This window comes from Sceloporus occidentalis, unplaced genomic scaffold (genome assembly GCF_023333645.1).
Source record: "Sceloporus occidentalis isolate IW3139 unplaced genomic scaffold, rSceOcc1.0.p SCAF_22, whole genome shotgun sequence".
NCBI lineage: Eukaryota > Metazoa > Chordata > Lepidosauria > Squamata > Phrynosomatidae > Sceloporus > Sceloporus occidentalis.
In genome coordinates this window covers 6,692,101-6,715,294 of record NW_028317002.1, presented here as the reverse complement: position 1 = coordinate 6,715,294, position 23,194 = coordinate 6,692,101, and the positions used below count along the sequence as shown (strand labels likewise).

Sequence of the window (23,194 nt, the reverse complement as noted above, 5' to 3'; positions counted from 1 at the left end):
GCCCCTACTGGATTTGTCGACACGTAATGGGACATAATTTTGATTGCCACTATTCAGCTCCTCCATGAAAGATATAAGTTCTACATGTCCAGTTTTGAGTAGATATGTACACTTTCAAACAATCCACCAATTCTGGAACAAGTGGTAATGCATACCAGTTTTTAACAGTTACTTTGTTAATTTCTCTGTAGTCTACACAAGGTTGTAAGCCCCCATCCACCAGCAGGAGAGGTGGATGGACCGATGAACCCTTTCTGCAGATGCTCAGTAATGCATTCTGTAAGGGCTTTAAGTTCTTGCTAGACTAATGGGTATATGCGCCCAAGCAGAACTATAGCACTAGAAGGTAAGTCTATTGAACAATCATATGGTCCATAAGTAGGAAGAGTGTCTGCTCCTTTTTGATGTACACATTAAGCAAGAGATGGTATATTTCAAGTAGTTTTTGCAAAGTCTGTTGGATGGAAGGTGTTGGAGGTGTGAGGATTAGTCTTTACAAAACAGATCTCCTGAAATTTTTGGAAATTAAAGGACACTGAACTCACGGACTAGTTGATATGTGGGTTTTGTTTACATAACCAAGTCCCGATATAAGTGGAAATAAGGACGACTGGACTATGTCAAAGGTGATTTTCTCAGGGTGTTTCTCACCACAGAGAAGTGTAAGTAATTGGGGCCAATACTATTTGGATAGGTTCATTGTGGTTTGGTCTAGGAGAAGGCCAATCAGGCACGTACTGGTGTGCTTTTTCCATGTGTCTTTCTCTGAACCATTGGTCTACCAATTAGGGTTTCCAAACTGACCATCTCTAGTGAATTTGGGACCACTACCCTTGGGAGTTAATCTTTTAACAATTCAGATTCAGACAAAAGTGGTCTAAAAGGGGGGGTGTGTTCATTCCATGTCATGTCCAGGGCCGATGCTACCTATAGGTCTGAGTATGTATGTTAGTTTCTGTTTGGGTATGCATATGTGTCTGTATGGTTATGTTGCTGTGTGTCTGGGTATGTTAGTATATGAACATGGGGATTTTAGCATGTATCTCTGGGTATGTTAGTGAAAGTATGTGTATGTTACTGAGAATGTGTCTGTTAGTCTGTGTGAGTATTTTAGTTTGTGAACATATGTCCTTGGGTATGTTAATGTGTGTATGCCTGTGTATGTTAGTGAAAGTGTGTGTTTGGGTATGTTTGTGTGGACATGTGTCTTTGGGTATGTTAGTGTGAGTGCCTTGGTATGCTAGTGTGTGAACGTGTGTCCTTGTTTAGGTATGTTAGTATGTGTGGGGGGGTATTTTAGTGTGCAAACATATATCTTTGGCTATGTTAGTATGTGGGTATGTTAGTATGTGAACATGTGTGTTTGTTTGGGTATGTTAGTATGTGTGTGGTAGTCTTAGTTTGAGTATCTGGGTACATTTGTGTGGGTGTCTGGGCGTCTATGTTAGTTTGTGTGCACGTGTGTTAGTGTTGAGTGTCTGTGTGTTAGTGCTGAGTGTATAGTTGGTATGAGTGTCTGTTTGCCTGCGTGCATTTGTGTCTGGAAATGTGTGTCAGTGTGAGTGCCCTCCCGAGGTCAGGCTCCGGATCCTTCCCTTGCTCAACAGTGAAGCCACGTGCACCATGATGGAGCAGTGAGACAGAGCCCTCAAGCTTTCGCCACAGGACCTTTGCAAGGTAAAAAGAATGGTTCGACAGTCCTCAGGGGCAGGTGGCTACAGGTTTGATAATGTTAAACGGGCACATGTCAAGGCTAGCAGCAAGATACTTGGTCAGGAAACAGTCCAAGGGTAAAAAAAAGAGGCAAAAAAAAGAAGCAGAGCTGCATGAAAGGAGGCAGGGGCATTAAAGCGGTTGGTGGAGAAGGTAGGGAGACGATCCACCCAAAGCTAGCAAACACAATTTTGACATACATATGACAAACTTATGACATTTTCTTTTTACAAGTTTCAATGTATTTTTTTTTTTGCTTTTAACATTTGAGAGGTTTTATTTTTGTAGTAAAAGAAGTTTGCTTATTTTTCTATTAAAGCATAACGACAACAAAAACTCTTGAAAAACGCCTCAAACCTAACAGGCTGGTTGGTTAGTTATTCTGCATGCTTTCTTGAATGCTTCCTTGTTATGGCTTAGAGGCTAATTTTTTTGGCTCAAATTTAAGTATACATTACCAATTTCATTATAAGTCTGGGGCCGTGACCATGAATGGATTGCTTACTTTTCTCCGGCAAATTTGATTATTCAGTATTTGTAAAAAAGCAACTTTGTTACAATTCTTAATGGGTATCAGTGTTCAGCAAATTATTATTTTATACTTGAATGCTCATTTTTACAACTGTTTAAAGCTTTGTTGCCACAAAGATCTTTGTAAGATATGTGGGTCTGGTTAACCATATAAACGCATAATTCTCAGCAATGTATAAGTAAATCAATCTTTACCAACTCATTAAGACATACACCAAATTCACTACATCCACATAGTTACATTTCTTTCCCAAATGTCATATCTGCCTCCACAAACATTAAAAAAAATCATTATTTTCCAGTGAATATTGGAAGCATCAGGAAGTTGTAACGTACTTCTTGTTTTCTACCAAGGTTCGTCTGTGCTCAAGACTTTCTGAAGGTGGAGTCGCAGTGAAATACGTCACAATCCTTGATCATTTTCTTTGCTTAGCCAATGCTGCTGCAATGCATCGATATCTAGAGAGTGATCACAACTGCCATAGTGAGAGGCATGCAGCATTTCAAAAGATGGTGGCACCCAGTAAAAAAGTCAAAGTGTCCAGACACTCCTGAGCCTCTAACCCCTGCAGGTTGATTACAGGTACTGTCCAGCTTGCTAATCACTATGTGATTAGTAAAATATATAAAATATATATCAAATATGTAAACATTTAAAAATTGTTAAAAATAAATAAAAATCTAGTAACATTTAAAAATAATGTTCCAGGGATATCACTTACGCTGCAGCCAGAAGGAGATGTGGCAAGCAGTGGGGGTTGTCTGTGTCCATTGCGCAGACCTTCCCCGGCTGTCAGAGATCAGAGTTCTCTGACAGCTGGGGAAGGTCTGCGCGATGGACGCAGACAACCCCCGCTGCTAGCCACACCTCCTTCCGGCTGCTGCGTAAGTTGTTTACGCGAATCGCGTAAATATCTACATTTGCTCTGAAAAAAAACACGTCTTATAATCGAGCAAATACAGTATTTGAAACAAACAAAATTATCATGATACATGCCCTTAAATGCATAGTGCTATGTGAATCAGAGCAAGAATCACTTTTAAGATTTTGCCAAAAAAAGGGGGGGGGGGGTTCTTCTTAACTCCAAGGGCAGACAGAATAATCTCTGGCTCAATTATTTTTGTACATAGACTTTACCTTGGAATAGCATTGCTTGCCAAAGATAATCAAGTTTGTTACTAAAAGCTTACCACCATCTAAAAAAAGGAGTGTATTCCAACCTTTTACACCAATAACTGATTATAATAGGTTGGCTCAAGTTTAATTTAGTTTTCAAAATATCCCCTGAGACTTAGAACCAAACTGGATATTTGCAGTACATATATGTCCTACCGTAGTGGACATGGCTTGCATCATCCATTATTAGTGATTCACGTCACAGATGCAATATCTGTATCTCCCTTTGGATAAACCACTCTCCTAACTGTGGCATACATTACTATACCAATTATCTCTAATGTTCAAGAAGTGCATTACATCTACCACTAGGTAGCACTAGAGAGTGAGTGTTGATGTGTACTAGACTTGTGTACTAGAAGAGTGCGTTTTCGTTGTTCAGCCCGAATACTGAAGGAACGAACATGGTGACGGCAAAACGTACACGAAAACGCACAACATGAAGAATCTTCGTGTTCATCTTCATTAGTATCTTCTAACTAATCTCCCTGGTCCCTTCCCCTAGTATAGCGCAATGATTTAAAGGTACGTGTCAGCGACTCTATTGGTCGCCTGCAGGGGCCTCCTTTAGCATCAACCAATCGCACGGACCTCAAACACCTGGAACCTCCTCAGGCCGAGTTTCGGCACCAGGATTTTAAAAGTCCGTAGGACGACTCTTTTGGTCCCGGCAGGGGGCTCGTCTGACATCAACCAATGACGAACAGCTGCACTTCATTGGTTGATAGCAGAGGAGGCCCCTGCCGGTGACCAAAAGAGTTGCTCATACAGACCTTTAAAATCTGGTGCCAAAGCTGCTGCGTACCACGTTAGCCTTGTATTAACCCCTTCTAAAAAAACAAAAAACAAACAAAAAAAACAAACGCAAAGAATTTACATGCATATTCGCCCGAACTGAACATAGGAACGGGCAAATGTTCGTGGAATACAAAGATTTCCCACGAAGGCGAACACGAAGAGTTCTAATGTGTAATGTGTACATCCGCTGTTTATCTAAGACCATGGATAATGGCTGCCTACATGAAAAGCCATGTGGGCTATACCAGGAACCATGGGATATCAGGAACTCCAGGAAGAGGGGGGAGGAGCAGGACAAGCTGGAAGGAGGGGAAAGAAGCAGTGTGACAGAAGCTAAGTGAACTGTGAAAGTTGTCCAGAGGAAAAATATGAAATAGGAAGCTGCTCTTCCATCTTGGGCTATTTAAGTGCCAAGAAGCTAGGACTAGTTTAGTCTTCTTTATTAACCTGGAATCTAGAGCCATTTTGAACACTGAACATCAAAGAAGCCATTTGGTATGCTGATCCTCTCTAAAGTTAAGTACACCTTAATACAATGTTATATAGAATATCTGTAAATGTATTTATGGTAACCTTTTCAATATATTGTTTTTACCACCCGAGGTATTAATAAAGTATGTCATTATATATCATAATGTCTCTTGGTATTCATCTTTACATAATTTAACTGTATTCTGGAATCAAATAAATGTATTGTTAGATGCGTTTTGTCAAAATTGTGGTTCATTATTAAATGTTAGCATAATTTTGCATAAAACAGGCTATGACCACACCTACTTTTATATAGAAAAAAATACTGTCTGTATGCTACAATTCTTTGCATGTTATTTATATGATATGATGCTATTTTGTACATTTATGGCCAATGTAGATGCGCAGCATTGCCAGTTCTGTGTCTTTTTTTCTAAGATCTTGTTAGTGGTGATTTTAAATGACTTTCAGAGCAATAGAGGTGAATCACAGCTGAACTGTATACTTGCTTTACTACACAATTTGACATGTAGCATTGATTTATCATGGGTTAGATGCACTGTTACAAAGAATTTGTCACAGTGGATGAAGGCACATTGCAATACACATCAAGACTTTGTGTTTTATAGGTTCCTGAAAAAAGGAGCTGCAAATCCATACATAAATGAAGATATACAATTTGAAGAGTCAACTGGATGAGTTCATTCTCAGATCAGAGGCAAATGGTCACTGTTAAAAATCTCCTATGTTACCCTGTGTGAATGTGAATGTAACACAATGATGTATTATCCACATCTAATTTTTCTCCTGAAAAAAAAAAATAGCCTAAATATGTCCCTGGTTAGTATGGACAAAATATATATAATTTAGTGTTATAACCCCAGAACCAGGAGCACACACACTAGAGGAGTTATTCACACTAGCCGAACCGGCCGAGGGCCCCAGATAGGATAACCAAGAACTTTGATGATCCTAATAGTGTGGATGCTTAGATAGAGGCAAATATGACGGCACTGTGTATATAAAGCTAAGCAACTGCTGGAGGGCAGAATACCTGTAGGCAGGATATATCACAGGTGAGTCCACAGAGCAGGTAGCCCCAGGATGCCAGTTAAGGTATACAGGATAGGTAGTCGGGACAACCCAGGTACGGTACACAGAGCAGGTAACAGGATCCCAAAACGGCAGAGAGTAGTCAAACAGGCCAGAAAAAAAGTTTTAAGCAGCGATTACGTTTTAAGTCAGCCCCACCTCATGCTGATTTTCATGGACGCGTCACTTGCATGCGTCATGGAAGCTCCTGCAGCTCTGCAGGAAGCCCCACGGTGCATTGCAGAAGATGACTGCCAGGTAGGGACCCTTGGCATGAAGACCCATCTCTAGCTAGCTTCAGCTTGGCTGCTGGAAGCGGGTCTCTGTTTTGTGACAATTTGGCATAGATGTCATAGGAGTTCACACTTTTTCTGTTACTACAGTGAAAGACATATAATTATTTCATATGAATCATAATTTTCTATTTTTTTCTATTTTTTAGATTTGATACTGTATGTCATGTACTATAGTTTATTATCAACTCAGCAAGAAAAAATATATTTATGGTCTCTAAACATTTGATGAGAGCCTGAAAACGTGTGGGTTAGTGAAGTTGATGGAGATAACCATTACTCCATCTCAGCTCACACAGAGATTTTAAAAAATGTGCCTAATAGTGAAAAGCTTGGTTTTTTAATATGCTGGTCATTCCTATACAGCTATATGATAGAAGAGCAAACAAAAAATGATTGGTTTCAGGTGACAAAAAGAAAGGGCCATATTTAGAGTGGGAATTCTCTAGGGAAGCCGAAATTTAAAATTAATAATACGCATATTTGAGGTTTTAATGCATTTTTACCGCTATGGAGCTTGCCCTTTACGAGCAACAATTATGATCTTCTATGAGGACAACAGAAGATTTGCTAACAAGAGTATCCAACATTTTTAGAATGCATACATTTACTAAATTTCTTCGCCTGATAATTGTAATAAACAAATATACTAAGGTACTCTTACATTTCTCAGAATATAATGAAATATTACTTTATCTGAATCAAAAAGCTAAACAACAAAAAATATAAACATATCAATAGGCTGCCCTAACCATATGCATTTTACAGAAAAAATACAAATATCTGCTTTTTATGGTTCCCTGATATGAGATTAAGGTGTGTGGGAAAAAATAACTATTTTTAAAAACCTTTGTGGGTATCGATGACCCACAGCTCCTGCCCGTTTGGGATGAGAGGAGTGCCATAAAATCCCTTTACAGATGCATGGACCTTAAACCATGGCTCCCCTCACCTCCCTCTATCCCTGACTTGTAGAAATAAAAAAAAAAACCCTACCTACCCTCGACGATGTCAAAATGTCACTAATGTATCTTTAATAAAGAAACATATGCATGGTAAATTATAATGGTTACAGCATTTATAGAATCTGCTGGTAGATATGAACCATCTGGCCCATTTAGTCTGCCCAATTTATGAATGCTTTCCTTAGTCCTTAGCCTTATCTTATATCAAGGCTAGCCTTGTGCCTATCCATGCTTAAACTTCTTCATGACCTTCAAACATGTTGTTGAATATGCAACTACCTGCCATGATGTGTATGTATGTCATTAGTGTTCAATACTCCATAAAGCAACAATTTTATGACTGCTTACTACCTTACTGCTTACTACCACTAATTTTGTATTCAGAGAGGACATCCAGAGGTATAGACTGGGGGCTATACTGGACCTTACACAGGGCAGCACCACATTATCTTTACACTACGGTCCTCACTGGTGTTATGACTCACACCAGCACCCAGCCTCTTAAGTTTCAATTGAGATAAAAAATAACTTGATTTACATGAAATATATCCTGGTATTATAAATATGAGTAATTAATAAGCCAACCAATGTTCTGATACCAGCGTCCATAGAAATAATATTCTCAGGCTGTCCTATCATAAAGATGGACTAGGGGGCTGTGTAGTGCACTGAGCTGTCATCTAGGGAACTAGAAACCTGAGAACCAGCCGTAAATATTTTCACGCACCTTAATGCCAAGTTCAATGTTTTCTCCACCATAAACATCCATTCCTGGATCCAGTAGACCAATCTCTCCAAAGAATTGCCTGTTCACTACAAATGAACAGCCAATCATTGCTGGGGTTCTGTATTAAATATAGAGAAATAAGTAAAATGTTAAAAAGAAGTAAAAGACTGCTCAAGAGAAAAACATTTTAACCCTATTTAGAAAAGACCCAACGATAATATTGTGAAAGTGTATATTTTTTCTAAAGTTACAATATTATTATTGTGCAAAGCTGTATAATACAGATATTAATGAATTTACAGTAGCAATATCTTAACAATTTGTAGTTGTTAAAACACAACAAAAAGATTTTACATCAATCCTGGTCTAAGATTTTACAACCACCTGGTCCTCAAATTTACTTCGTAAACCAGAGTACAATGCAAGAAAACGTGGTAGGTGTACATTGGCTAGGATGTAAATAGTCAAGAACAATGAAAAAGATTAAGATTGTAGATAACCAATAACGCATGTTTCATCACTGTTCAGAGTGTTCTGTAAGACTTAATGTGATGGTTATTTAATTTAAAATTAAAAATGCAGTTAGGGGCTCCCTGGACCGGTGAGGGGGACATTACTGCTGGCCTAGGCCTTAAAGCTTGTCAGCATCCTCCTTTCTCATTGGGTGAGCCTTGCAACAGTGTTGCAGACTAAATGGAAGGTGAAGAGGGTACAGCACCCTCTTTACCTTCTCATCGTAGGCACAGCAAATATTTTTTTCTTCCTGCAAATGATAAATTATGGTTAAAGTCTACATGCAGCACAAAGCCGTGACATACCCATGCACCTTGCAAACTAATGGACAAGGACAAGTTAATGAATATATTTGGAATATTGTTTCCCCATTGGCTCAAGCTGTGTGTGAATTATGTATGTGTAAAACTGGGAAAGCATTAAAAAATTATCATTTTTTATTTTAATCATACTAAATAATGTCTTACATTTATGAATATGGTTCAGATGTATCCCCTACGTGTGCTGAAAAAAATAATAATTTGGGTGCAGTATCTGAGAAAGAGGAAAGTTACGGTTAATCAGAGACACTGCTGTCCTGTAGTGTATAAACAGCTTTTGTACTTAAGGGGTTAAAGTCACTGAGCTATTTAGTATGACCCATACCGAGTTTATACAGGAGATTTCTCTCCCTGATTTGTTTTACCATATCATGTGAACAAACATTAGTAATAGTATACATATGTAAGAATGCAAATGCAAGAATAAATACACATATGTACACATCAGTTGCAGATAAAAAAAAAAGCAAGGGGAGAAAAGAGTTAAAAAAAAATGTCCTTAACTCCAAATCATGCAAAAAGAAAAAGAAACAAAATCCAGACAATGCTGACCACATTATATGCATTTGAATAACAGAATGTATATTGTTATGAATTTAACACTTAATTATTTACCACTTTAAACTTTTATAAATGTTTGCCAACATGGTAAAAATTCTGTTTGTATATTGTAAGATACTTACATACTTAAAATGAAGCACATAATAGGAGGGAACAGTGCAGAATATTTAAGCAAAACCCACCCATTAAACACTCTTCCTTTAGGGATTTTAAGCTTTTTTTTAAACAAAAAAGATAACCATGTTAGTATAACCATAAAGAGTATTCATGCTATGTGACCAATATTTCTTAGCACCAGTGATAGATCGTGAAGAAGTCTTAGTGTGACAAAATGTAATGGACTGGAAGTTTTATTACTTAGGAGAATTATTCAACCCAGTGGTCCAAATGTCACAGAAAAGACACTGAAACAAATGCTGCTACTGAGCTAAAGGATCCTAATCTCAAGTGGATAAGCATGGATAAGCTCTATAATTTGGCCAAACTATTACGAAAGCATACTTTCTATTTCAGGATTAAAAAAAAAGGTCATGAACAATATTCCAGTGTCCCAAATGTAATTCTTGTAATCTCTTTAAATGTGTAAAACTAAATTCTTGCATTTATCTCAACAATCTCCGTTTTGAGATCATATGAAACTGGTCCCGCAAAGTTGCCTTTGTAACTGAATAACACAGAATAATTGTTCACTGCATCCACAAATGCATTCTTTGTGGCTTCATAGGCATCCATTGAAACTTTTCTGAAATAGGGACAGGTGAAGACATAAGGAAAAAGTACTTTCATTTTATTAAATAAAATATTTGACAAACATGAAGGGTGAATGGCAGACATACACCTCCTGAGTGGCCATATTTAGGAGAGACAGCCATTCTTTTAGTACCTAAGCCCCTCTTTCTTCTCATAATGCCTCTCAATTCTAAGAAAAAACATTTCCTGGGTATGTGCTCTCCATCCCAAAACATGTAACAAATTAATGAAAAGTATATAAAAAGAATTCAGGTAATGGAACTGTCCTATCACCAGTTTCCGCTCCATTGTTCAGGCTTCTCCCTGTGGACCCAGAGCGCTCCCGGTCCATTGTTCAGGCTTAACCAGAGCACTTCTGGTCCAGAAAAGGGAGCAGAAGTGAAAGTCTGAACAACGGACGGGAAGCACGTTGGGATAGAGGGGAAAAGCCTGAACAATGGAGCAGCCAACAAGAAGCCGTAAAGGAGCCGGAGAAATAATTTACTGACTAAAGGAGAGGTCAGGGATCTTGTTCCTGTTCCCCCTCAGTTGTGAGTACCCCTTATCGGAACTCTCCTTATCTGAAATGATGCAATTTTTTTCCAGATAAGGATTTTCAGATAAGGGATTTTCAACGTATACTATGTATTCAAAAATGCCTTGGTAAAGTTAAAATGTTCAAATGTTATCAGGTTATATACTTCTTTTCCACCAGTAGCTGCTAATGCATATGTATTATAATCTATTAAGGCCAATGTATTTATATTGGGCCCTAAAACTAACCCAGGGAGCACCACTAGCTGCCGTCATTACTGCAGAGGACTTGTATATGATGTCATGTCCTCTGTCTCTTAAGGACATGGTGCCAAGTTGCATGTGCTGTGCTGGCTAGGTGCAAATTGTCATAGTGTAAATGGGCTGGTTGGGCAGATCAGAGATGTCTCTGCAACTGGTCCATTGGGCAGCAGTTTATCAGGAAGCCTGGTCTCCTAATCAGGCAGTCTACCCTCATTTTAAGGAAGATTGGCCATCCAGAGGACTTCCTGCTCTATGCCGAGAAACACACTCTTGCCTGTTAGTAAAAGAGATAGGTAGCCTAATCTTTCTCCTTTTCTCCTTATCTGAATTTCTTCTTCTCAGTCACAGTCTTCTCATTTCTAATTTTTCAATAAGAGTGATATTCTTCCAGATATTTATTTAATGGCTCCAGGACTGGCATTAACTACCGAAGTTCCCAATTAGTACTGTCAGAATGATTCATCTCTAGGACCTGCTGTATTGAACTGATATGCATTAAATGCTGAATCTGGACAATTAACTCTTGAAGGAGTGGATTAAAAACTATGGTAATTTTCATATAAAGTGCAAATATCATATACATGCCAAAAATAATTTTGATTTCTAATTTAAATGGAAATACCATGTATTTTAGTTGTCTACTGTTAGGAAAAGCTATATAGTATGTGTGTATGCATGCTTAAGCCCTCTGCTAATGACTCCAGCTCTTTTTACAATCTCTCGAAGATATCTTTAGTGGTAAAAATTGGCAGTTTCAAACATAAGAAAGGACGAACTGTCCAATCACTGGCTATATCTGTACTTTGAAATCCATTAAACAGGACAGATATTCAGTTTTTTAAGGTAAATAGACTGTACATACCTAGACATGTTGTAGTATATAGTCACTTAAAATAAATGTTTACTCTCAGGAACCAGACATATTTGATTTTGTTTGATGTCTGCTTTTTCAAAACATTGTCTCCCAATTCTTTTTTTTTACAATCTGTCTTTCATTTGTAGTTCTGATCTTCTTGTTGAGGGCTTTATGCCAAAGAGTTGGTGGAATTGTTGAAGCGTTTTACAACATTCTACTGATTTGTAACATGTAACTGATGTGTTAGTTAACAGTGTAAGTTTTAAAATCTGTTAAAAGTCATTACTAAAATTCTTACTATTATAAATTACTTACTATGGTCCCCAATACTTGGGATAAATAGAGGTAGGAGTATAGGTTTTTATCCTTTTATTTTGTATTCCTGTTCCTCACCCTCAATCCCCTTTGAGTGGTATATGGGTAAGGTATATGCCCCTTCAAAGTTTTAGACTGTACTTTTAACCAACCCATTATATAGCATAGGCCCTAGGGGATACAGTGAGACATGTTTTGGAATGGCTCATAAACCCCATATGTTTTTTTTATATATTGGTTATTAGATGTTCACAGCCCAGGTCCACCACTGCCCAGCAATCACTGTCTACAGGAGACACAAAATATGTACTTTAAAAAGTCTGTTTAATGAGCTTGTGTTCTGTTTATCTACTATCATATGAAATTAACTAGTTCATTAATATTCATAGCATGCAAACAGTAGAAGTGTTCTCTATTAAAATTTCCAATTACAGCATTGTACTGCAGATAGCTGTTCAACTTTGTACTTTTCTGACCTGAAATAAATGATTACCTGTACACTTGTAGTGATTTAGATTCAAATGTATAACAGAGCAGTTGTGTTATTTGATTGCTGTAAGTGATATATATAGTATTCTATAGCCCTAAGAGTCATAGTAAGGTGTATAGAAATTGAAATACATTTGTTTAGAAATGATGTATTTGGTTAGAAACAATACATTTGTTTAGAAATGATGTGTACAATACTATTTTTTTAAATTCAATTGCAAAACTAGCTTTAGTCACAAAAAATCTCAGTGAAGCCCTACTCATGTGCTGGTGTCTTGGTGGAATCTAAGCAAAGATTGCTTGTATGTTATTCTATAGTGAAGCACTAGATCTATTTTTGGTCAGGAAAAAAATGAAGAAGAAGAGGGACTCTTGGAGCAGGATTGGGCCTTACCCTGTCTTGTGCCCCACAATGTTGATGACGATGACCTGGATTTAGGTTATGAGCTAGACAGAGGTGTAACTAGAAGCCACCGGGCCCCGGTGCAAAAATTGCCAACCAGGGACAGACTAGCCCACTGTTAAACCGGGAAATTTTCTAAGCGGTTGGCTTGTGCGGCCATGCCGCCTAATGCTTCTGTGAAGCAGGATCACACAGTGACTGGAGTTCCTCACATGGGATTCAGTCTCGTGGTGGAGAGCACAGAGCAAGTGGGAAAGTCAGGTAAAAATGGGGGCTGGCTGGGGGCATGAGTACACAAGGCAATGGGGTAACAATACACAATTGGGAGAAGGCTGGGCATTACATAAATCAATACTAAAGGGGGTGCTGGCTGGGGGCATACATACACAATGGGCGAAGGCTAGGGACAGTACACAAGGATGTGGGGATATTTATACACATGGGGGGCTGGCTGGGGGCATCACTTAATTCAATACTACAAGGGGGGCTGGCCGGTAGTATAAATACACAATGGGGGCTGGCTGTAGGGCACAAATACACATTGGGCTGGCTGTAGGGCACAAATACACATTGGGCTGTCTGTTTGCAAAACACAAGGGGGCGGGTATCACATAAATCAATACTAAAGGGGGGCTGGCAGGGGAGATAAATTCACAATAGGGGGCTGGCTGGGCTGTGGGGGCATCAATACACAAGGGGGGCAGCTGGGGCCATTACATAAATCAATACTAAAAGAAGGGGCTGGCTGGGGCATAAATACACATTGGGCGGGCTTGAGGCGATTCACAAGGGAGCAGAACACAAAAGGGGGTGCCAACGACAAAGCAGTGTGGAAAATATTTTGTTGTTGTTGTAGCAGAGAGTCAGTGTGGCATAGCTTGTCCTCGTGTGTATGTTTGGGTGTCGGTGTGGTAGAACCTGTGTCCTGGTGTGTGTGTTTGGCTGTCGTTGTGGCAGAGAGTGTCCTGGTATGTGTGTGTGTGTGTCTGAGTGTTGGTGTGGCAGAGCCTGTCTTGGAGGAAATTTGGTCCTATACAATCCTGTAAAATCCGGATGTGTGTCTGACAGCGCCTGTACTGTGTCCTGCCTATGCTGCTGTGGCATAATGCCCTTCTTAAATTAGTGGGGAGAGTCAGTGTCCTGTACATGGGGCTGCATGTGTGTATCTGCCACTACAGATACTACTTATTGTCCAAATACTACTGCTGCCTTATCACCTTCACCAAGTTTGGATGAAATTCGGTCCCATAACATACTCCTGGATGTGTGTGTCTATTGGTGTAGTGCTACTGGTAGTGGTGCAGAACCGAGTCAGTGTCCTGTACATGGGGCTGCATGTGTGTATCTGCCACTACAGATACTACTTATTGTCCAAATACTACTGCTGCCTTATCACCTTCACCAAGTTTGGATGAAATTCGGTCCCATAACATACTCCTGGATGTGTGTGTCTATTGATGTAGTGCTACTGGTAGTGGTGCAGAATCGAGTCAGTTTCCTGTACATGGGGCTGCATGTGTGTATCTGCCACTACCGATACTACTTATTGTCCCAGTACTACTGCTGCCTTTATCACCTTCACCAAGTTTGGATGAAATTCGGTCCCATAACATACTGCTGGATGTGTGTGTCTATTGGTGTAGTGCTACTGGTAGTTGTGCAGAATCGAGTTTGGATCTCTTCTTAAACCTTGAGATGGTGAAACTAATTGCCTAAATGTCAAATGAAATACATTTATTAACAAAACAGCAAAGTATCTGAGACCTTTAATAAACAAATAAAAAAATAAAATTATATAAATGGTGTCACAAAAAATCATTTCATATATTATATTTGTACTAGGTTTTTGAAATCATAAACAACATGTGACTGAGAGATTATTTTTGATAAAGGACACCATGATGTTGTTATGACAAGTTTATGTCCTCGTAGACTCATTTTTTACTGCTATATTTATGGCAATGTTTAAGGTAGGGTATATCAACTGAATTTCATGTAAGATACAGATATAACAGGAATATAGACTTTGAATAATATCAAATTACTTAAAAATCATAATCCATTCTAATGTAGATATTAGATACAGACTTTAAGAATATACACCGTTCCTTCAAAAATATAAATCTCTAACAAAATAATACAGACTATGTTGAGTACTGTTTTTGAAATTAATGGGAATGTTAAAATGTCTAAATGTACTGTAGCCAGTTCATATACCTCACTATCATGTACGAATACAACCGGCAAATTAGAAAAACACACAACAAAATAAAAAAATAAGACAGTGAGACCAACAAAAAAAAAAAGAGGAATGTGTTATTTTCTAATCATCAATGTGGACCTGTCATCCAACCTAATCATAACAACATCTGTCCATCATAAACCCGAACTTTAGCCTGCAACCCTCAGGTTTGAATAGACACTGCAGTCAAGGGCATTTACCAACTGAACTATCTCATCAACATTAGATATGAGCCACTTTCCCAGTCTTATTCAGCATAGTCTTATGCTTTGCCCTTGTACTATTAAATTCCCTCCCATTATTATCCTCTGCCCCGTGAATTTGAAAGGTCATTCTAATTTGCTGTCTGCCTCTGACAGATTCGTTTTTGACTCTGAGTATTTTGTCATAGCATTTCTTCTCTTTTAAAATATAGTACTTTTTTGCACATTGGATACATTTATTTATTTGAATATTGTTATAATTTTCCCCTTTTCTGTTATTTTTATGGTATATTCTGGCCTAGACTGAAGCAGTGGGGCCCTGTTGGGTGATTAGAATTCCAGGTGTACCACTTACACAGATGTTCTATAGGCTAATTTGAGGAGATCGGATTTTCAGTATTGCAGATAATTCACAATTCACTGTTTTTACTTCTTCCCCTATTTAACGTCACATATACCAGACACATTTCTGCTGTGGCACAAACTGATTTTATCCCAACATGAAATCAGCATCATGCCAGAACTGTAGAAAATAACTTTTTAAAGGTCATTTTGTATTAGAACTGATTTAACATTTAATTTAACATTCAAGTACCTACAGTATAGTAGAATACTCTTCTACTGCAACAAATACACAAATCAATTATTATAAAATAGGTATATTATTTACATACATTTTCTTAATAATGTCTACATAGTAGAGCCTAAATAGATAAAAAAAGATGTATAAGAAATAATTTTGTTTTCATTTTATAATGCATCCCACGGATCTTGTAATAGTCTTTACTATACTCTGTGGTAAATTGATTTTGGTAACTTTATTATGTATTTCATTTAATACCGCAATAAATTTACTTTTTCGCAAATTATACGTGAACACTCTCCTCTAGAACTGTCAGATGAAATGATTTGCAAATAGATTAGTTACAGAGCATCTGAATCTGCATGGCCATGGATCTGCCCTTAAATGTTGTGTCTCTTGTGGCGATAAACAAGAAATGAAGACTTGATAACTAAAAGATTGAATTGCTAAGTTGGTACTCTGAATAACCTAGGTAAGTTAGGCTCTATTCTGGCCATTACAGTAGTAAAATAATAGTGACACCATGTCACTTTACTAAGAAAATTATTATATCAGCTATGACCCTTAGCTAGGGCCTCTCACTGTAAGTGTCAGGGATATGAAATTGGGGAACTCGATGAAATGCAAACTTTCTGTTATTGTTTATCGGGTAAAAACAAAACCTCTGAGGACTGTGATATAGAGGTAGGGTGCTCTTTCAAAAAGTATGGTAAATAAATAAACATGTACATATTTAATTCTTTTGTTTAATTATTTTAGATCTATAATGTAGAACCCCAATGGCTACTTCTATTATGTTAGCCTAACAGTTGCTATCACAGGTTTGTGCTAATTAACAATTTATTCATATAGTAATTAAAACAAACAGCAAATATTTAATTACTGCCTCATGGCTCTTGCTTAACTCTCTAAGCAAAAAAACACCAAAATACTTGGTAAGGCTTGGTCTCCAGTCAAGCTTTGTCAGGACAACTATAGTTTAATAAATATCTATTGTTATGGAGAGTGTTATGTTATGGAGAGTGGCCACAACCTTTAGAAGAAGGTTTACAATAGCAGCAGTAGCTGTCATTTTTGACAAATATACACACATCAGCTGAATTGTTATCAATCCTCTTGTGCACATTCTATTAAATTGAACATTTATGGAAAATGACAGTGTAACCATGCCCAAAACTGATCAAACAAGGGGCTGAAAGGCAAATATTGCATTTAGAAATTTGATATTCTGAGACCCCTTGTCTACATTATTTATAATGTATTTCAGAGAAGAAATAGGACAGACCCAGTCAAAATGAACACAACAAAAGCTTACTGTAATAGGACAACAATTGACATAGGATGCAGTCTCACATAATTGGACAAAATTCCTTTTTTTTCTAGGAAAAAAATCAAATGTAGAAGGAAAAAAACAGTTCTGGTCTTTGCTTCAGCTCTGTTTCCTTTATAAGGTGTGCCTCACCCATGTGTTCTGTTTGTCTCAGTCAGCAGTCTAAAGGTATGTCCTTCTTGGTTTTGTGTTTAGATTCAATGTTTGGTTTTAGTTTATTAGTCATTCAGTAGGCAGGATTTAGCGTTAGGACCCACTGAATATTGGAGTACTTTGGCGTAGTGGTGGGCTAAGCATACTATGGCCATATGATGTGACAGAATCTCCAATTGTTATCACATAGTCCTAGGCTAGTCCTGTGTTTATGTGTGTCAGTCTTTTATGTGATTTTGCCCTCTCTTCCCGGTATCATCTGAGGATTTTGGTTCTTCTCTCCTCTCCCTGTGTAAGATATCCTATCCTTGCTTAAAGGAAAAGCATCTGGGGATTTTGGCTCCTTACTGCATCCCCTGTGTTCCTTGCCTTGTTCCCTGTCCTTTGTTATGTCCTGTACCATGTATGTATTGTCTGGTTATGTTTCTTGCTTGGTTTCCTGGCACTTGCTCTGTCCCCCTTACTTGCTATGTTTCTCCTGTACTCTGCTTAGCTTCCCTACTCCCAGCCTGCAGCATCCTGCACATTCCTCTGTAGAGCTATGTCTCATGCCTGCTCCAGGGTGCCTGCAGGTTATTACTTTGTTTTGAACTGGACAACATCCGCTGATATGTCAGGGCGCTGGTATGTGGCTGCACAACCCTAGGTGCTCAACACTCTGGAGAGTGCAGTTGCCCTGTGTAAAAATGAAGGCATGATTGACAACCAACTGTATGCCAATGAAGTTAAATGGTGTTATGATGCAGAGATCCAATGGGCAAAGCCTCTCTATACAAGACCTTAAAATGGTCTCAAACATTAATGGAGATTCTTCTCTGCAGAGCACATGGCAAATCAGTTAGGGCATTTGGTCACCTTCCACTCCCTCCCCCAGTGCAATGTCCTTTCCCTTTTCTATCACCTTGGTCTCTAAGGGTCACTGGAGAAGATAGGTAACCAGGGGAGTGTCCAGCAGAAGGAGGACTTATTGTGTTTATAAAGTCCTGCCAACTCTCTCTCTCTCTCTCTCTCTCTCTCTGTCTCTGAGTCTGCGTGGAGATGATCACAAGGGAGTGGTAATTGTATCACGTGTTTACAGGCCTATCCTGCTGTTTCTTTGTTATTTCCATTCAATCAATGAATTTGGTAACAGCATATACTATATATAGTATAGTTTGGTAACAGCATATACTAACTTATAGTAATTTGTATATGTATTGTTAGTTTGTTTAGCCTCTCTTAATAAATATTGTTAATTGCAGAAAACAAGGAGTGTGGACTCTGATTTTACACTCAATAGTTAGTGGTTATTGATTGCATAACAGTATATATATATATATATATATATTCATACAGTAAATGTTATTCAATAATTACAGTAAGATTCATAAAATACAGACACCTTTTATGTTTATAACACCCTGCACCAGGCCCTGTCCTACTCCACTACTGCGCAATAACTCCTGAACACCATCTTTGGGCGCTCTGGGTCATTGTAGCCTTCTGACCACAGACCCGGGTCCTTACAGCAAGAAATGCCAGAGAGCAACTTATCTCTCTGGAGGCACACTATAATTGAGCACTGACATTATGGAAAGGGCAGGTTTGTATATTGAAAACAGCCTCCAGAGTTTCAGTCATCTCAGCCACACCTACATGCCATAGCATCGGAGCTGAATCTAAAAGTCAGGGAACAGGTATTGCCTCCATGGCAACCACATGGTCACTTGCCTCATGAAGCACGGTATGCTGGCATGGAAGAAGGATGCGCCCTGCGTGCACGAGAATGGGCATGTGCATTAGTGGTTACCATTGGTGGTGGTATGTATGCAACAGAACATGAATCCCTCACATTATACACTCACTCCTATATCATCTTTATGTATATTTATAAATATACCTTTTTATCATGATTACATAATACCTGCAAATGCCTAAATGTAAACTGTCCCAATGTTTAATAAAATATAAGGCTGTAGTTAAAAAAGCTACAGATGTACAAACATATATATTTCTCTTTCTTTTGTAGGATACCAGCTTGTTCTCCTTACATGTTACCCCTGATGAAGGCTTGCAGCAAAATGCTTTATATAGGTGTACTGTACAGTCTGAACAAGCTGTTTATTGTATATACATTTGTATGATGAATTATATTAATGAAACATATATTTTAAATATTTATGTCTCTAGAGTCCTACTGCTTTCAGCATGAATACACAATATTTGTTTTTTGTTGCATTTTTCTATCTCAAGCATAGGGATAACCACTTTTATCCTACTTCTTCTTTCTAATTCTTTCCTTCTCACTGGCACTGGTCCATACCGAATTTCTCATTGACTGAACTATTCACGAAAACACAGGGGTATAGAAAAATGGCAGCAGGTGATCTAGACTGATGAATCAAAACCTAAATATTTGACTATAGGAGAAGGCTGGAGAGCGGTACCAGAAACAGTGTTTGCAGGCAATAGTGAAGCATGGTGTAAGTGTGGGGCTGCATTTCTGCAAATGAAGTTGGGGATTTGGTCGGAATTAATGGTCTCCTGAATGCTGAGAAGTATAGGCAGATACTATATCCATCATGTAATACCATCAGGGAAGAATTTTATTGGCCAAATGTATTCTGCAGCATGACAACTACCACAAAAAACATACATCTCATTAAGAGCCATCTTCAGCTTAAAGAAGAACAAGTCTGTTTAGTTCTCCAAGATGTTTGGAACAGTCTACCTGTCAAATTCCTTTAAAAAACTGCGTTAAAGTTCACCTAGAAGAATTGATGATGTTTTGAAGGCAAAGGATGGCCACACCAAATATTGATTTGATTTAGATTTTGTTTTCTTTTCACTTAGCATTTTGTGAAATGATAAAAATGAATTATTAACATATTTTTGAAAGCATTTTTACTGTAAAGCATTATTTTTACATCTGCCTAAAACTTGCTGTGTATTACTGTGTATCACATTTCCTTTGCTATCAGGCTGGACTGGCTATCTGGCATATCAGGCAGTGTGTGGCCGCAGGCTGGATACTAACAGCCACACACTGTGTGAGTATAAAAACAAAGCCAGGGCCTCTTAGTCATGCCTGGTCAGGCCCTATTCATTATCATTGTGGATCACCAATGCTTTTTCTCTGTATTATTGATTGTATTTTGAAGATGATTACATAAAACAGATCCCTAAGGTACAGACTTCATTTACAACTTTTATTCAAACAGAAATGGTTAAATTAACCAGAACGTTAAATATAATAATTTATTTGCCTTGTCTCACTTTGGATATATATATATATATATATATATATATATATATATATATATATATATAAAATTTAGATGTTTGCAGGTGAGCCAAAAAATATCAAATCCCTGATGTCAACCCACATGAGCTTCTCCTGCAAAAACTGGTAAGGTGTCTTCAGGGGCATGTTGGGGCCGTGATGTGCCCAGGTGCCAATCTCAGCATGGCTAAACATTCAGCAACACACACTCCTCTTCTGTGTGCCCACAAAATGCCGGTATGTTTGATGCACACAACTGAACATTTCCAAATGAATACAGGGAAATAGTTACCAACTGCTTTATTTTTTAAATCATCCAGTTCCTAATAAATGCCTTTTCCATCACCAGGACAATGTATTCACTTTCCAATGAGCTTTTAGAGCAGACAAAACTCTGTAGGATGCACATTTTGTCATCTGCTTCTTTCCTGCATGCCAAGTTGATGTGATTACATAACATCTCATTTGTGGAAGGTCACCAAACACAAAGAATGCCAAGAAGGCATTTTCGTGTAGGATTTAATTTAGCCCACAAACGCCTTGTTCCTGTTTATTCGTAAGCTTTCAGCCATCAACTTGGACAATATGTTAAACTTTACTTTTAATCTCTGTGAAATCCCTAGGTTCTCAAAAATTGAATCAATATAGAAAAGATACATTAACTAATTTTACCAGTATGTCGATAATGTGCACAATTTTATTATATATATATATATATATTTAATTTGCAGTTGTAGGAATTTAATGGGTTATTTAAATTTTTTTAATGCCACTGCTTATTTTATTTCTCAAAGATTTTTGTAAACAAATACATTTATATACAGTAACCGTGTTTTCTATTACTGTATACAGTATTTGTGTGTGTTTGTTCTTTCAAGCTTGGTTAATTGCATGTGCCTTTGTTTGAATGAATAGTCATTTATATAACATTTACAATATATTTGGTGCTTCTGCATGTTAAATTAAAATTTCTATATTAGATAGATGGAGATACATACACAATAGACATGTGTAGATGGGCAACTTTGTGCCGACCACTTTGTGTCTTGCAGCTCAGCTTCATCTCCTTGTTCTTTTCTCTTCTTTCTTCGTCCGTAACTCCACGGACATGACCTCTTGGCGAACTTCAGCAAAAATGGTGGCACTTTTGGTGACATCCTCCAATTCCATCAGTTTTCACTATACTGCATGAATTTCAATATGACAGCATACTTATATTTTAATTTTTAGCACCCTAATGGTTCTTGGGCCGACACTAATCACCCTAGGTTAAACAACCTTTAAGTATTGCTTGGAAAAGAGCAGAGACTGCGTGAACTCACTTGTAACAACATTCTTCTGAAGAAGCATTTCAAAGGTGATGTCATTGCATTGTGGTTTATATATTTAGCTCTTTAAATGGCAATGAAATTGTATTATGCATCAACGGAAAATAATTAAACTGTGATACCTACTATTAATGATTCTGTGTTTGTATAATTACTGTTGCCCATCCTGTTTAAGAAGCTGTGACCAGTTGATGTATAGTTTTAGAAACCGCAGCTGTTTCAGCATGCAATGGCAGCATCTTTCAATCAAAGTGATAGGACTAAGTATGCCTGTCAGCTGTGTTTCCGCTACATGGTTATTTATGTGACAGAATAGCATTTGGCGTATGGTGCTCAAGAATTAATCTATTTTAACTTTAAAAGACAATGCATCAGATGTATCTCTGATTCTCCTACTATGCACTGATACTGGATACTAAATAGAATTCTACTAAGTAGAATTTACATACAAAAACACTGTTCTCTTGTGTAGGGTGCAGAAAAACAACTACTTCTTTACCTTTTCAGGGCGCCTCCAGCTTTGTGAGGAGTAGGCTGATCTGGGGCAGGGGAGCAATTACTCCCTGGACTGGGCCTAATTCTTTAAACAGAGCAGGGCAACTCTCAGAGGCAAAGCTCAGTGGGGTCACATAATCTCACTATCTCAGAGCTGCTCTGGGAAGAGGTTTAGGTGCACCGCAATGTGAATGAGTGTGTATGGTAGAAGGTGTGTTTGTGTGTTAGAATGAGTGTGAGGGTGTTACAGATACAGGTAATAAACTACAATAGAATAAAGCAGTTGGTAACTATTTCCCTGTATGCATTTGGAAATGTTTTTTACTACAACAAAATATGTGAACAGGTGCACCAACCTTCTAGTCTTGGATTACAGAATTTCAGTCACGTTACAGGGAAGAACAGAGGACGAGAGAAATGGGTGGTCAGATCTGAACTAGAAAAAAAATATATGATTAACTGGAATGCTACTGGCGATAAAGTTAGATTATCTGTTAATCACACAGTGCATCCCAAAATAATTTCGGAGACACTCCTATCAGGCCTGTGTGGTAAACATCACAAACATTTTGTTTAAATGGCAAGCCATGCTCTCAACAGAAGTTGAATATGTTTTTGTACGCTGAAACAAAAGTCAATTTGTCAGCACGTATATACACTATACAATATATATATATATATATATATATGTTAAATGAGAGCTAATAGTAGGAGATTTCATTAATGACCTTCACATGTCCTAATATAAATAAAATTGTCCTACTGTATGTCTGATTTATTCACTAACCCGTATTGTGAAAGTGAGTAAGTGAGTTAGCTTACTGACTTTTCTAAGCATTATGAAGGA

At 37.9% G+C, this 23,194-nt stretch overlaps 1 protein-coding gene across 1 annotated transcript in view; it reads right to left on the bottom strand.

Annotated features, from left to right (window-relative positions):
• The window catches only part of LOC149300930 (polypeptide N-acetylgalactosaminyltransferase 17-like), a 169,075-nt gene that overhangs the window by 38,836 nt on the left and 107,045 nt on the right, over positions 1–23,194 (bottom strand). Inside the window, exon 6 of the mRNA XM_089484554.1 lies at positions 7,768–7,885. Coding sequence (XP_089340680.1) covers positions 7,768–7,885 — 118 coding nt within the window. The remainder of the gene's footprint in view (positions 1–7,767; positions 7,886–23,194) is intronic.